Source organism: Urocampus carinirostris, chromosome 11 (genome assembly GCF_059441175.1).
Source record: "Urocampus carinirostris isolate Australia breed hairy pipefish chromosome 11, RoL_Ucar_1.0, whole genome shotgun sequence".
Taxonomy (NCBI): domain Eukaryota; kingdom Metazoa; phylum Chordata; class Actinopteri; order Syngnathiformes; family Syngnathidae; genus Urocampus; species Urocampus carinirostris.
The window spans coordinates 39,092,140-39,109,124 of record NC_142359.1 but is presented as its reverse complement, the minus strand read 5'-3'; the positions used below and the strand labels follow the sequence as shown (position 1 = coordinate 39,109,124).

At 40.4% G+C, this 16,985-nt stretch overlaps 1 protein-coding gene across 4 annotated transcripts in view; it reads left to right on the top strand.

Annotated features, from left to right (window-relative positions):
- scaf11 (SR-related CTD-associated factor 11) overlaps window positions 1-16,985 on the top strand; it is a 31,095-nt gene that overhangs the window by 11,330 nt on the left and 2,780 nt on the right. Inside the window, exons 2-13 of one of the 4 annotated variants that reach the window (XM_088347565.1) lie at window positions 4,478-4,524; window positions 5,209-5,357; window positions 5,619-5,795; window positions 7,377-7,454; window positions 7,551-7,630; window positions 7,714-7,787; window positions 7,861-7,898; window positions 8,336-8,406; window positions 10,101-10,220; window positions 10,324-10,418; window positions 12,277-14,670; window positions 15,615-15,943. In XM_088347565.1, coding sequence (XP_088203691.1) covers window positions 4,506-4,524; window positions 5,209-5,357; window positions 5,619-5,795; window positions 7,377-7,454; window positions 7,551-7,630; window positions 7,714-7,787; window positions 7,861-7,898; window positions 8,336-8,406; window positions 10,101-10,220; window positions 10,324-10,418; window positions 12,277-14,670; window positions 15,615-15,943 — 3,624 coding nt within the window. In that variant the 5' untranslated portion in view covers window positions 4,478-4,505. Of the gene's footprint in view, window positions 1-4,477; window positions 4,525-5,208; window positions 5,358-5,618; window positions 5,796-7,376; window positions 7,455-7,550; window positions 7,631-7,710; window positions 7,788-7,860; window positions 7,899-8,335; window positions 8,407-10,100; window positions 10,221-10,323; window positions 10,419-12,276; window positions 14,671-15,614; window positions 15,944-16,985 lie in introns of those variants that run through there. The other 3 variants (XM_088347564.1, XM_088347566.1, XM_088347567.1) reach the window with 3 other exon arrangements.

Below are 16,985 nucleotides of genomic sequence, written 5' to 3'. Positions count from 1 at the left end.
GTAGTCCGCGGTGTATGCTGGGATTTATATACCAGCGTTTCATTGGCTAACCAATGTGTCAATCATCATTTGAATCCATCACTATTGGCCAAAGTTATTCGGAGGTAAAGAGGGCGGATCCTTTTTATCATTTACAGGCTGGCATAGGCTAAAGGGGCAAAACAAACCCTGCAATTGGCCGAAAAAGATGTGTCAATCATCAGTTGAATCGATCACTTTTGGCTAAAGTTATTCGGAGGTAAAGGGGGCGGATCCTTTTTATCATTTACAGGCTGGCACAGGCTAAAGGGGCAAAACAAAGCCTGCAATTGGCCGAAAAAGATGTGTCAATCATCAGTTGAATCGATCACTATTGGCTAAAGTTATTCAGAGGTAAAAAGGGCGGATCCTTTTTATCATTTTACAGGCTGGCATAGGCTAAAGGGGCAAAACAAAGCCTGCAATTGGCCGTACAAGATGAATGTGAATTGCATGTTGGGTTGACGGCATAGAGAAAACAGTATTTTACTTTTCTGTACTGTATTTGTAAATATTTTACTCTCCTGGATTTACTACACTCACGGATATAAGAGGACCATGGTTGCACATTATTATTGAACACGACTCCGGTGAGCTACTCCGGCTATTTATTTTCCCAGTATCTTGTTTCAGAGTGATATCGATGTTTCTGTGATGGGTCTTTTTTTAAATTAAACTTAATTCCAAGTGTTTATTGTCATATGCACAGTAAAGTTGCGAGCGAAAAAGAAAATAGAAACTAAGGAATGGTTGGCATTTCTTGAATTCCAAGACTTTAACCTTCCGAATGATATTTGGAACGATGCATTTGAGTGACATCGTACGGACACCGCATCCGCACGTGTCTACGACACGTATTTGCTTCTTTGCAAGCTTTCGGAATGTTAAGGGGTTAATAAGTTGGACTGAACTATCTGACTGTTTTGTCGACGTTCCCATTGTAGCGCCTTATAATCTGGTGCGCCTTAAGTATGGAAGATATAGGACCAAAAACTATTTTTTGGGGGTGCGCCCTATAACCCGGTGCGCCCTATAGTGCGGAAAATACGGTACCTACCCACCTTTTAAATGCACTAGATAGCACTTCAAGCTCATTTAAAAAGCGGTCAAGACATTTTTTTAAATTAAACACCACAAAATAACAATCCAATTATTTATTTGATTTTCATAACCAAACAAAGTCAACCTCTGACATAAATAACATTTGAAAAAAGGAAATAATGAACTCTTAAAAATATCAAGAAAATTTGCACTGTATAAAAGAAAAAATGTACGCACTTAAAATAACCCACACCAAACAAAGTAAACAACAACAAAAATAAATTGTGCACACAAGAAAAAGGTTAACATAAAATGTACTATGTGCTACTGCAGCATGTTCATCAGTGCAATAAAGAAATTTATGTATCCATCCAAATCCACCATAAAAAGGTCAACATTGCACACTCAAATAGTCCACACCAAACTAAGTAAACATCTAAAATAAATAGTATTTGAAAAGGAAATATGAACTCTTTAATAACATTTGTATACAATAAAAGTTAAACATTGCACACACAAAAATAATTCACTCACTTTTAAAGCTGTATAAGTGACATGTCTGCAATTAGTGTAATAAAACATTGTCTATGATACTGCAACATGGTCATCAGTGCAAAAAACATATTCTAGTATTAATTCAAACCCACAATTCCTACTAACTTATTAACACTACTGCTACTACTATTTATTACTCTTATAACATTTTACCTATTAACTTGAATAAATAAAAAGTGTTACCTCTAATCAATAATGCAGTTTCGGGGTTGGACACTATTACACAATTTTAGCTAGAGTCACAGTATTGGTTATTTCTTTGTGCCTTTTCAAACTTTATTCGTACGGCGTGAAGGCCACAAATGATGCTTTGATGGAGGTTTTACCTCCCAGTCCACTTGTAGATGCACCTTCTTCGTCTTTTCCTTGTAACCCCTTTGACATGCCATCTATTGTAATTCGTGACAATTTTTTGCTGGTACAAATTACTTGTGTTTCCTCTGGACCTAGCGCCTACGCGAAAGTAAATTCTGCAACGGGCGTTTTTCTTCTGTTCCATGTCCGCTTCGTCAAAACCAAAATAGGTCCAAACAAGTGATGTACAGTACCGTCCTTCTTAGGGCCCGGTCACACAGCCGTTTGCGTCTGTATCGCGTCGGTGGTATGCCCGCAAAACAGACGCCGGCGACTGTTCCGCTTCCTCATCGCGTCATTTTCGCGTCATTTTCTCGTGTGGACCACGGGTATAAAAGCTGCAGAGCCGGTGTTATGCCGAGAAATGCATCCTTGCCGAGATTTGCATCCCCTCGCTACTACAACCACTTTTACCTGAGCAAGTAACATGTTTATTTAGCCTTTTTCTATTCAAATCGCTCGTATTGAAACTGTTATGCACTCTACCGTAAAGCTTATTTCTGCATAATAAGCTTTACGGTAGAGTGCATAACAGTTCTCAAAAGTGATTTATATACGGTGTGCATTACCGTTCGATTACGTTCACAACAAAAACAAAGACAGAATGGTTTAAGTTGTATTACATTCCCAACAAATGCAAGACGAAGTGGATTTGGTTATATGTTCGCCATTACATTTGCTAAAAGTGATATAAAAGTGAGATAAAACGAGGTAAAAGTGGTTGTAGTAGCGAGGGGATGCAAATCTCGGGAGGGATGCATTTCTCGGCATAACACCGGGCTGTAGAAATCATAACCGCTCAAGACACAGTCCCGTGAATATCAAGATTTCAAGCTATGGCACCGAAGAAGCCAATATGTTATTATTGTAAAAGTTTTTCATTTTTATTTTATTATCTTGTTATGAAATGAAAAGAAATGTCAAGAAATAAGAATGGATTAAGACGAGGTCACTACGGTGACGGGGATCCATGTTCACTCCTTGACGTTTCGAGCACAACTGACGTGTGCTCGGCAAATCGCGCTGTATATACTGTACGCGGAGAAAGGCGTTTGACCGTCACACGCGTAACACGCTAATTTCACGTAATAACACCGCGATACAGGCGCAGAACATGCTATGACCGTGCTCCACCCACGATTACCCGCTGAAATTTCCCGTCCTACCCACGTGTAACCACGCCCTGGCCGCGGCCATAGCACGTCGTTCCGCGTCATTTCCGCGTCATTACCTCGTGTGCCGCCCGCGGTTAACACGTGGTCTAAAGTTTTGAGCAGCACAAAACTTTTTCGCGCGGCCAACCGCGTGGGAATTTCCGACCGCGTGTAAAGCACTGCTGTATCTCGTCTATATGGCGATCTCAAAGCGTCCAACAGCGTCTGCTTCACAGGCAGAAATTTCTGGCCGTGATTCAGCCTCGATACAGACGCAAACGGCTGTGTGACCGGGCCCTTAGGTGCAAGCTTCAATTCCTTCTCGTTTGTTGACTCAGTGACTATGTTTATTGATTCAGCCATGACGACTCAATGAGTTCACACGGTGGGTGTGGCATAGTGTGATGCTTGCAAATTTGAATCGCCTTTTCGCTAGTGCTGTTGTTAACACTTGCCTCTGTTTGGCCGGTGCTTTTAAAACTCAAACATTAGCAATTGTGGTTGGCCAACACTCCATTACTCGCACAAAACCTTGAAAAAAAAAAGCAGTACAATGCGGTTTTACTACCGCACTACGTCACATGGCGATGTCGATTCCATTTCGGTTTATCGTACAGCCCTACCTGTTTACTATAGTTTTATTTTTCCGAGAAAGTCCTGTATTTTCTGGCTTGGTAACTAAACCAGGAGCTTTATACATTTACATTTTCTACAATGATATAGTGAATCCATGGTCTTTGGTGAAATACAAATGAAACAAAAACATTTCAGTAAATAATTTGAAAAAATACATTACAGATTTATTATTAAAGTAATTGTTTATTGCACCCTTGGTTACTAATTATGACAATGAAGATGACCAAGAAGAAATCAAATGTCCATATCTTGTCTTCTGTATGTATCTGATGTGAAGCTTTTAAAATAATAGCAATTTGTCAACAGGATTTTCCAAAAATAAATTACTACACAAAGGCAGTATGATGAAATTACAAAATAAAAAGGGATCAAAATGGGCTCTATAATAAGGATTACAATTTCTTAATTGTCATTCATAACAAGGAAGGGAACCATTTTTGCAACAAGATTAGACGTGGCACTCCAGAATAAACATGTAAGAGAAAAAAAGAGATCAAAATGTCGGGATAAATTTGCAAATATTTACAAATTAGCTTAGGTTGTAAAAGCATCACATCAATAGTGCCACAAAAAATTGTGCAATGTATGTAAAAACGTGTCAAAATAATACAGTGTGACATTTTTTCCGCGACTTAACTTTGATTTTTCTGTGTCATCTGCAACAGCTTAGTTTTTAAACGCCTCATGCATGTTGTTGATAATTGACCTTTTACTTGTAGTGGCGATTTGGGCAGCCCTGGGCTGGACATGACTGGAGCTGAAAGCGGTGAGTTTTTTTACCTGAGAGGCATCTAAGGCTAGGTTCTTCACAGTGCAAAGCTTAATGCTCAATTCCGTTGCCTTTTTGTTTTTGGGTGAAATCTGATGGTTTTTGAGATAGTTCACATTTCCAAATAAATGCAAATTGTATGCGCTCTCGTGTGACTTTTATGCATCTCCTGTGCGAAACGTCACAAGTGTTTAGCATAAGCAGAAGAGGACACGTGACATCACTCGCAATTTTTGCAGAACTACACTTTTGCTAACTGCATAACGTTTTAGCATTTTAAAGGTATTGTTATACCAGAAGCTGAACAGAGTTGTCCCCCAAATACTGATTAATCCAAAATCTTGCTTTCCCTCCAGTGAATGGTCTATGTGTTTCCGTCCATCATAGTTCTTGATTTCTACGCTTCCTCCCCCCTTCTTGATGATGTGCAGGTTGCATGAATGTTCCTGGATCCCACACACAGAAGTCGCATTTCAAAAGATCAGATATATAGCGGCTTTAAGACCACATATCAATTTGGCCTGTGTCTGGTGTGAAAAAATCATATTTGTGTCGTTCAGTCAGACTCAACAGATCAAATACTGGTCGCGTCTGCAAAAAAATCAGATTTCCCTGCACTGTGAACCTAGCCCATGGTATTATAATCCATAGGTTCAGATGTCATCCAATGTTTTCTTGTAGGTGGCCAGGGGTCGTCCCCTAATGGGAGCTATGCGGAAGAAGCAGAGCGTTGTCCTATCTGCTTGGGGGTCCCAACCAGGGAGGAACTTGCCATGCCGGACAGCTGCTCTCATGTATTCTGCCTTGAATGCCTCCTCACTTGGGCTGAGGTGATTTTGAACTCTTCTATGGTTACAACTCTGGTACTAATACAGGCAAAAAAACGCAGAGTCAAGTCATTTTTATTTGTATAGCCCTAAATCACGAAGAGTCTCAAAGGGCTTCACAGATTATTACACTATATTACACAGACTATTTTTCAGAATATTATTATACATTCCCCTGCTCTGGAGCCAACGAGAAGAGTAGGTTATTCATATGCTATAGAGTAGAAGTGAGTTTTAAGCTTAAAATTAAACATTTCCACTGAGGTTGCAGATCGGATCTCAGGGGGAAGAGCATTCCACAGCACCGGTGCCCGGATGGAGAACGCTCTCGAACCAGCAGAACACTTCTTTGCTCTTGGGATCACCAGAAGACCTGCACTCTCAGATCGCAGGCTTCGGACCGGGAAATCAGATCTGAAAGATAAGAGGGAGCAAGTCCATGTATGATTTTGTATAATACTAAGAGAACCTTGAAATCACATCTAAGGCTAACTGGGAGCCAATGCAGGTTAGCCAAAATCGGTGTGATGTGATCGGACTTCTTTGTCCTAGTTAAAAGCCTCTCTGCGGCATTTTGTACCAGCTGAAGAGACTTGATTCTAGACTTCGGGAGACCAGAGAGTAGTGCATTACAGTAATCAAGACGGGAGGTAACAAACGCATGAATTATAATTTCCGCATCCGACTGAGACAGCATAGGACGAATTTTAGCAATGTTACGAAGATGGAAGAAAGCGGTTCTAGTAATTTTCTTTACATGCGTTTCAAAGGATAGATCAGGGTCAAATATGACACCTAAATTTTTAACTGAGTCACTCTGTGTGATGTGACATTTGTCAATGTTCACAGCAGTTTTTGAGAATAAGTCACGGCATTTAGATTGACCAATGACCAACATTTCGGTCTTTTCAGAGTTAAGACGCAAGAAATTGAGTGACATACACTCTTTTATCTCAATGAGGCAGGCCTCCAAATTTCCACAGTTTAGTGTGGCAGATTCCTCCAACGGAAGATATAGTTGAGTGTCGTCTGCGTAGCAGTGGAAACTAATATTGTACTTGCGAATAATATAACCTAATGGAAGCATGTAAATGCTGAAAAGAAGGGGGCCAAGCACTGAACCCTGCGGAACACCACAGGTAACATTAAAGGGCTCAGATGTCTTTTCGCCATATTTAACACAGTGCGTCCTAAGGGCTCAGATGTCTTTTCGCCATATTTAACACAGTGCGTCCTATCTTAGAGGTAGGATCTGAACCATGAGAGGACGGTTCCTGAGAGACCAATCCATTTTTCCATTGTGGTGCACTGTGTCAAAAGCAGCACTAAGATCCAGCAGCAGCAAAAGTGATGAAGCACCAGAATCCATTGCCAGTAGGAGATCATTTGTTACCTTGACCAGAGCTGTCTCAGTAGAGTGGTTAGCCCTGAATCCTGATTGCATTGATTCAAAAAGGTTATTCTCGGATATGAAATCATTCAGCTGCTGTGCCACTACTTTTTCAAGTACTTTAGAAAGGAAAGGAAGGTTTGACACAGGTCTATAATTACATAAGATTTCTGGATCAAGGTTGGGTCGTTTCAGTGTGGGTTTAATAACGGCGGACTTAAAAGCTGCTGGAACTACACCTGAGGAGAGTGATATGTTTATAATATTTAGAACTGAAGGTCCAAGGACGCCAAAAAGACCTTTAATAAGTGAACCTGGGAGCGGGTCGAACTGGCAAGTTGTCGGTTAGGCCGCATTCACCACCTGTTTGAGATCATCAAGTGAGGGAAATTTTTTAATTAGTTTTTTAATTAGGCCCAAGAAAATCAACCCAAAAAATGCACTATTGTGGCTTATTAGCTTTCACAATCAAAATTATTTTAGCTAAATTAGTCAACATCATTGATAAGATTAGATTACAAATTTATAACACAAATATGAAACAAACACACTGTAATAAAAAAAAAACATGAACTTTTGTAACACATTGCCATTTTTGTTATTTAAAAGTGATTATGTCCCATGAGATGCAGGTGGTCCCTTCTTGTCCGGTAGACAGGCGACCGTTCAGGAATGTCTGCGGATGGGATGGAAGCCTGCACTGTGTGCAGGTCTGTTTATTTTTAGTTGGGACATCATTCTACCTCACTAGTCACTTCATTTTTATATTGCATTAATGAAGTAATTTGTATTTTTGTTGTATGTAGGTTCCAGTGCGACAGCAAATGTCCGAACCCAAAGCTAAGATTTGCATGTGTAAAGATCCTGGACACAGTGTTAGTCTTAAGTAAGTATTTGAATATGTGATTAATCTAAGAAAAAGAAACAACATTGTAAATTTTTGTTGATCTATTTTTCTGTTACCAGAAGTAAACACAGAAAAAAGTTCAGGCAACTAAGGGTAAAGATCATCAACATGAAAAAAGAAGATCTTGTTCGAAAATGTATGTGTTTCGTTTTCATTGAAGGTGCATTTCAAAGCATTAAAAAAAAGTAATATGTTAATTCCAATACCAGGCACCGATGAGCTCCCATCTTCAGTAAGCCTTAAAAAGGTAGGTTTTCCACATGTCACTTTGGTACTGTATTTATTGAACCCTCGTGTTATGTTAGGAATTTGCACAACTAACCACCAACTAATAAACTATTGCTCAATACAGCTAATTCAACATCTTAACAAACATTATATGCATCCATTACAATGTATTCTCATTTAAATGATATTTTAGTGTCCGAGATACATCAATATTGCATTTTATAAACTTAAACCTGGTCACTGGAGACCCTAACACAACATAAGGGTTAATGTTTGGGGGGGAAAAAAACAAAAGGTTGTGTCAAAAATTATATTTTAGAATGTGAAAGTACTCAATAAAATTTTCAATAACAGTTATAAAACCCTGCGACAATTAAAAAAAATTTTGGATTCTTATTTGGGGCTTAGATATACTTAAAGTAGCGACACATTTAAACATACTTAAATCCTTTTCAGGTGAGGGGAACAGAGATCTGTACTTGGCTATCGTCTCCCTTTCTTCCATTTGCGACGTCAACTCAGGACATGTAAGTCATAATTGCACTCTCATGGAGTATTTGTCGGGCATGAAAATCTTCATCATCTGAAGGAGAAATTCACAGTTTTGAAGTCAGAAAGGGTGACCTATATGAATTGTATATATCTAAGGAGAAAATGTTTTGAGGTGGGGACAGCTGCATTGTGAGATCTCCCAGAGTGAAACGAGTGTTTGAGGTCGTGCGTTTGAATTTAAATCGTTATAATTGGTGCGGCTACGTACTGTATTTATTAGTGTGTAACGTGCATGAGATTTCACAATTTTTATTCATGGTACCAGGGACGAATGGTATGGACTGGGGAACAGAGTCATAGATATGAAAATATAAATAAACTCAAAATAGAAACCCTTTGGTCTATCTGATGATGAATCGGACTTTGAAGGACATGAAATACAGTGAAGAAAATAAGTATTTGAACATCTTGATATTTTGCTGTTTCTCCTACTTAGAAATCATGAAGAGGTCTGAAATTTTCATTATAGGTGCATGTCCACTGTGAGAGAGACTAAAAAGAAAAATCCAGAAATCACAATACTTGATTTTTTTAACAATTCATTTGTGTGATACTTATAATTTAGTATCTGAACCTGAGAAAATTAATGGTACGGGGTGGAAGTGGCTCAGGAGGTAGAGCGCTCGTCTTGGGATCAAGAGATCGCAGTTCGAATCCCAGCTCCTCCGTGTTACATGTCGAAGCAGAGATACCGGTCTGCAATTTGTGAAGATGTGTTGGTTTCCATTTTTGTATGTTAGTATCACTTTTGCTTTTTTTCATTTTATTTGGAAATTTCCCTGTTAGAAATGATAAATAAAATGATTGGGGCGGCAGTAGCTCAGGAGGTAGAGCGCTCCTGTTGGGATCAAGGGATCCCAGTTCAAATCCCGGCTTGTCCGTGTTACATGTCGAAGTGTCCTTGGGTAAGACACTGAACCCCTAATGCCCCCAATAAGCAGGTTAGCGCCTTACATGGCTGCACTGCCGCTATTGGGAAATGTGAAGCACACTGTAAAGCGCTTTGGGAAGTCTTTACTTGAAAAGCGCTATATAAATGCAGATCATTTCATTTCAAACGTTTCCCGTATTCTTTCAGCAGGTTTGCACACACTGCAGGAGGGATCTTCAGTCAGGTTTCTGAGTTGTCGGTGAGAAACACATAGTTCAAGCTCCCTTCAAGATTTTTGATTGGGTTTGATTGGGTGTTGAAAATACTTATTTGCAGCTGTATCACACAAATAAATCGTTCATTGTGATATCTGGATTTTCTTTGTAGTTTCTCTCTCAGAATGGACATGCACCTACGATAAATTTCAGACACCTCCATGATTTCAAAGTGGGAGAAATAGCAAAATAGCAGGGTGTTCAAATACTTATTTTCTTCACTGAAAATGATTGTAAATTTGTTGGTATAGTGTTTATTGTTGTCAATAAAATATTTGAGAAAAAGCCGAGAAAAGTTGAACAACATTTTATACCAAATTTTAATAAAATAAAGCGTTGCGCGTTATACTCAAATAAATAAGGTATATGTTCCCCAACCTTCTCACATGTTTCAGCCCTGACCCGTTTTCATGCCTGATTTAGTATCATTGGCAAGTGCACAGAAATAGTCTAGAATATCCCACATTTCCGGTCAAGTATGTTTCGGTTTTGCAATGTAAATAACACGTTCATCCTCTTGCAGTACTGAGCCTGTGGCGCTGATGGAAGACATAATCTATGAAACAGAACAGTGCAAACGTCAGGCACAAGAGTGCCTGTGGTTCTCTCCTGCTGCTCCTATTACAGCCAGAGGAACCTCAATGTAATAAAACATGATGGATGATTCATATATTATATAATATATGGCATTTGGTAAGCTGTTAAATGCAAAAAAAAAAAGAAAAACTATTTCCCTTTTCTTGCAGGTTTGTCCCTTCTAATGCCAACAACTCTCCATTTACTTTTGGAGATTTATCATCCCATGTGTCCTACACTTCATTATCTGGGCCTAATCATTTTGGTATGTCTGATCAATTGCTGTGTGTACCTCAAAATAGTACACTTTTTGGGGGGTATTAAGGAGGTGCTTTGAAATATTTGTAAACCAAATCTCAACAAGTAAACCCATTAACCTTCCAACAACGGTCCTTCAGACTTTTTATCAACAAAGACGTGATTTCACAATTTCACCAGCCTTTGAAATATGTTATTGGAAATCATAAACTCTTGGGATTCAAGATATGACCATTTTAAAACGTACACATGACATAAACATCACGTTCAGTCTGAAACAAGTATCCAAAAACTATAAAGCTGGCATAGCTAACAATTCACGTCCTCTGTTAGTCAGCTCATGAGATGATTCTCTGCAAATATGGATTTCTTAAATCCACGACAGTCCAGTGAATCTAATTGTGTAAAATCTCATCTCATTAGCCGTACCGCTTATCCTCAGTAGGGTCGTGGGGGGGCTGGAGCCCATCCCAGCAATCATCGGGCAGTGGGCAGGGGACACCCTGAACTGGTTGCCAGCCAATCGCAGGGCACACAGGGACAGACAACTCATTCGCTCATTCACACCTAGGGACAATTTGGACCGGCCAATTCACCTGAAATGCATGTCTTTGGAATGTGGGAGGAAACCGGAGTGCCCGGAGGAAACCCACGCAAGCACGGGGAGAACATACAAACTCCGCACAGAAAGTCTGGAGCTGGATTTGAACCCACGACAGGTTCCCATGACATGAACTGTGCCGCACAAGCGCTAACCACTGCCCCGCCGTGCTGCCCAGTGTAAAATATTTACTCCAAAACACAATAATGCTGACGGATTAAAAACCTCTGCCTAAAAGCATTTATTCATCGTTGGATGTTCCTTGTTGCAATCTGCACATTGGTTAGCCGATGAAATTCTGAAAAGAACAATACGGCAGATGACTTGGTGCAATTGCATTAGACCCTAAAATAAACATGCGATACGCCACTCCAGATTTAATTTTACCCACCATTTTTGCGTGAAACTCTTAACAATAATGATAGGAAAGGGACGTCAAACTTTTACAACTCTCTCAAAATGTTAAAAAGAAAAATACACAGTGGCAAAGGTTTTAGTGTGATAAACTGGTCATCTCCAAATGGTCACTTTTGGAAACGCCTAAACGTACCATTAGAAAAATGTGTAAAAACAATGTTCAGTTTTTCAGATTGTGATCAAATTTGACAAGGTACCAGGTAAGGCGTCAAGCCATTGTCTCACCGGTTTTCCATGCTACTCTCATCTGCAGGCATTTCATTGCAAAAGAAAAATTCAGGCAAAAGGCAGATCCATTGAATAGAAAATCATCTTAGCTTAGTCATTACTGTATTTTTTGTTGTTCTGTAAAGCGCAATTTCATAGTGCAGTTTGATTTTGAAGAGGCAAAACCAGATAATTGCTGTTTTTTAAATAGATAAAAAATGTTCATGGAAATCTATTTTCTGAATTTATCAAGGCTTTGTACCTTGGCATCACAATTCAGTTACAAATCAATTGCAATATTTTTCCAAATTGCGACGCCAAGATAGTCCAAACTAAAATCAGCAGGGCTCTTAAAAATTTGTTTCATACATTGTACATTTTTTTCCAAAATATAACACATAAAAAGCACAAGTTATACTGTAGGAAAACAAGTTGGCCATTTTGTCTTTCAGTTATTATAATTTTTTTTGGTGAGGCCCCTTGCTTGAGTTGTTCACAAAATAGAATCTGTTCCCTTTTTACAACACACGGGTTAATGGTTGAGCAGAAAATGCTGTTTTTTTGGGATGATTTTAGAGGTTCAATAGTTAGGCCTGACACTAGTGATCCCTTCAAACCTTAACGCTTTTCATGTTGTTAGTTTTCCAGGGTGTCGTCTGTGCTATTACCTGTCCTAGAGGAAGAGGAAAGCGAGGGGGAAGAGCTTCTAACTCCAAAGCACCCAGCAAAAAAGCAGGATCCCTACGTCCCCGACGACCAGGAATTAATAGTCAACCTCCAACGGAACCTTTGGTCTCCGATCCGCCATCCCCTCCCCAGTCCAGTCTGTCCAACTCAGACTCTTCTCCCATCCATGCCTCCAAATCTGGTGCTGCATCTCAGGAGTCTGCTAAAAGAATGGGAAAGCAGGCAAAAATCACAAAGGCTGGCAGAAAGAGGAAAAACACGAAAAAAAAGCAGTCGTCCGAACTTGTTGGGAGTCAGTCAGAAAGTGAGGACGACAAGGATAATGTTGATCGACAAGAAGAGAAGGATGGAGCCGAGCCTGAGATTAATGATTTAGAAGGAGAAGAAAGTCTTAAGGCAGACGTTGTTTCACTTGATGCACAACAAGCTGCAGCATCTTCAAGCACTCAAGATGTAGACTTCAACTCTCAACCACAACCTGATGAAAACAAAAGCCATTTGCCCTCAAAAAACACAAAGGTTGGCAGAAAAAGAAAAAACACGAGAAAAAAGCAGCCACCCGAAATTCTTGGGAGTTTGTCAGAAAGTGAGGACAACAAGGATATTGCTGATCGAAAAGATGAGAAGGACGAAGCCGAGCCTGAAATAAACAATTCAGACGAAGAAAGTCTTGCGGCAGACATTGATTCACTTGGTGGACAACAAGCTGCAGCATGTTTAAGCACTGAAGATGTAGACTCCAACACTCGATCACAACATGATGAAAACAAAAGCCATTTGTCCTCAAAAAACACAAAGGTTGGCAGAAAAAGAAAAAACACGAGAAAAAATCAGCCACCCGAAATTGTTGGGAGTTCGTCAGAAAGTGAGGACGACAAGGATATTGCTGATCGAAAAGATGAGAAGGATGAAGTCGAGCCTGAAATAAACAATTCAGAAGAAGAAAATCTTACGGCAGACATTGATTCACTTGGTGGACAACAAGCTGCAGCATGTTTAAGCACTGAAGATGTAGACTCCAACACTCAATCACACCATGATGAAAACAAAAGCCATTTGTCCTCTTCTTTGGACTCCCCTCCTAAGTTATCCGGTTCTGAGTGCTCTGGCAAACAAGAGGAGGAACATGCCACTATGTCATTTTCAATTACAGATGATGAAAAGCTCACCTCATCGCCACTCTCGGAACCAGAGAATTCTCTTGAAAACCTAACATCTGATTGCGAAAATGCCATTCAACAAAACTGCATAACAAAGGGTTACAAAGTAGAATCGGGAAAAAGTGATCACAAATTACAGATTGATCTTTCCACAATCGCCAAGGAAAACGTTAATGAAGAGGAAGGAAACACGACTGAGAATTTGAAAACACTCGAAGCAGACATACTTACAATCGACGATCAATTAAAAGATGATACAAATGTTGTGCCAATGGATTGCAGCTCGCCCATAAGCGCCACCAATTTGGAAGATGAGCAAGAAAGTGCTGCCGCAGAAGCTTCCGTTCCCATCACAGATTACATATCCGAAGACCACACGGAGAAGGACTCTAGCCCAGAGGGGAGAAACGGCAGACGACGCTCTCGCTTCCACTCTATGAACTCCTCTTGGTCACCTCAGAGAGATTCCAGATGGGACGCGTCCCGGCGCTCTCGTTCCAGAGAAAGGCAACGTGAGCGAGACAGAGAAAGGGATCGCTCGAGGAGAGAGCGAAGCCGTGACGCAAAGCGGAGACGGTCCAGAAGTCGCTCTCGATCCAAGTCACGGTCTCCTTCTGGAACCAGGTCGCACAGACGAGGGCCCAGCCCTGAGCGGCTTCCCGCCAGGCATCTTGAACCAAAGAGTGGCTGCAGGACAGGGCAGGGCGGTAACGGACAACGCTACTACAGAGGCACCGGTCGCTTTGAAAACGGCATTCGCTCAGATAAATCTCCAGAATGCTATTCTTGGTCAGAAAATCCGGACTGGGTCATGGAAAAAGGCCGCAGCAATGTCGAGGGCAGGAACTGGGGGCGCAGCGGCTACGAGCAAGGCCGTTCTCGCCGGGGAGGTGGTGGCCAAGGGTACTACAACCAACAGGACGACAACCGCAGGCAGCCGCGAAATAATTTTGGAACAGGCGACGCTTCAGGAAACGACGCCTACAGTCGCTTCAACGAGAATCGTGGCCGTAGGAAACAGGAGTCGGACGCCAGCGAGTCCATGAGAGACCGCTCCGGTTGGTCGTCGGCGTCCAGTTGGGCCGTGCGAAGGACACTTCCTGCTGACGTTCAGGATTATTATTCCAAGAGGGAAAAAGGAGGAGCAGGAAGCTGGGTCCGATCTGAAGAGGAGCAGCCTGCCACAGGTAAAGATATATTGCCTTTACCAAGTGATGCTTTTAACTCAATATTGCTGGATTAAGTTTTCTTACACACTTTAAGACAGGAAAAAAAGTCTGTATTGTCCCCATTTGCTCATGTTGGTAAAGTATTGATACTTTCTATCACATTATCTACTTCCGAGCAACATTATTAGCTGACGCCATATTGGATGGGTGTGTGCGGAAGTTTACCTTCCTATTCTTGTGATTGACCTCAGAAATATGGAAAACAAAGTTCTGGATGGGTAAAGGCCGTCAGTTGTTAGAAGAATGTTCCAAGCTATGTTACGATGACTAAAGTTCGGTAAACAATAAACTACAACCATACTTGGGACAAACGAGTACAAAAGGGGTTAGGGTACAATTGGATTGCACCGATTGCAAGTCAGGGCCTTGGTCTGCCATCCACTCATCGGTTAAGGTTGCACTTTTTGCGGCCTAGCTTACAGGGACACTAAGGGTTCTATCCAGAGTTATTTTCCGACAGAAACGGTGCACTGTTTTTGTTAAGCTTTGGAAGTCCCATGGACTAAATGAGATTTTATCCCTCAGCCCTCTACTTGAGTAACTGGACTTACAAAAGATAAAATGACGCCTTTAGCCTTCCACTTTCATTTGAACATCCAACAAAATTAGTGAAGACCTTTGAAAACATCTAACCACGTCTGGTGAACCAATTTAACATGGCCAACAATTTGCATTCGGGAATGTGGTTAACGTCACACAAAAACTATCAAAAAACAGTATTATTGTGGGCCAAACTGAAGAAACGTCACGTATATATAGTTATTAGCTGATTATAATTAATTGGACAATAAAAAAATGGCCCATTTGAAAAAAAAACGAGTCTCACGTGTGATCAAAGCCATTGGATTGGAATTTAAAAAATATGATTAAGTTGTAAGTGGGGTGAATTGTTTTATTTGTAGATGTTGGCAAGAGCGAACCGCCACCTTCAACTGTCTCGGGCAACAGTTTGGCACCCGTGCTGAGCACAATGGCGCCTCCGCCGCCCCCTCTGCAGCTGAATGTCCTCCATCATCACTTTCCTTCGCAAGGTCCCAGGGGCCCCTTGCCGGTCAGCTTGCAACCCTCAGCACCATATGCTTTGCCCTCCATGCAACTTCAACCAGCAGTGCCACTGCTCCAGGTCCCCGCTGTGGGGGCCCAAGTGCTGCCTCCACCTCCCCCTCCACCGCCACCCATGCTGCATGGAAGCCAGATGGTTGCATCTCAGCTTGATGGTCAAGCTGCGCAGGTACCGAGTGATGATTTATTCAACTTTTTATTAATCTGTCATTTAAAAATAAAAGCTTGCATATGAAAATGACAGCGTCTTAAGGTCTTCTATTACCATGTTTGACAACTTTTTTTTACATTTATAATCCCTCAGAACTATACGTATATATTTTTTTAGCTACCTATTCTCCTAACCTAGAGGTGGGCAACCCGATCCTCAAGGGCCATATGTCCTGCATGTTTTTGGAGGTTTCTCTTCAACTCGGGTGATTCCAATATCCAAGATCCTTAACAAGCTCCTGCCATTTTAATAATGATGTAATAATTTGCACCATCTGAGTTGGGGAAGCGAAATGTCCAAACAATTTGCGTCCTAAAGGACTGACTGGATTGCCAGCCCTAAACCCGTAGTTTATTGGGGATGTTTGATGTTGTACACTGCACAAAAAGCAATTGATCCCCCACTTCCCTTCTAATAGTACCTATAATTCCCCCAATGGGAGATTTTTTTGTCCTTTTCAAAAAAAAAATTCCATTTAAATATTCCTGATTCAAGCAAAATTATCAAATGTGGCAGGTGGCCAATTCTTAGTGTTATTCACGTTTTAGTTTAATATCAATTAAATATTTTTAAACATACTGTACCTTTTATGGATTTAAAAAAAAAACATAAATCCTGCATAGATATCTCAGTTTAACAAAATCAGTTAAAATAACAATCATTTGATAATATTCATTTGTTTTATTCTACTAGTAAAAGATATACTTAGGGGAAAAATATTCTAAAAATGATCTGTCAGGGCAAATAATTTTTTACATCAAAATGATCTGAAAACCAAGTAAACAAAATATAATAAATTAATGTAAAATGGGCAAAATAAAACCCCTTCTTTTTGTAGTAAAGTAAGTTTAAACATTACAAGGAAAATAATGCTGCTTTATTGGGACATATTTTTTGATGCTTTTTGATTTTGCGAAAAGAGAGAATCAAGTTTAATGTTGGATTGATTTTTTTAAGATGAGTTTTAAAATTTCAATTATCGTTTAAGTGCCCAGGCACA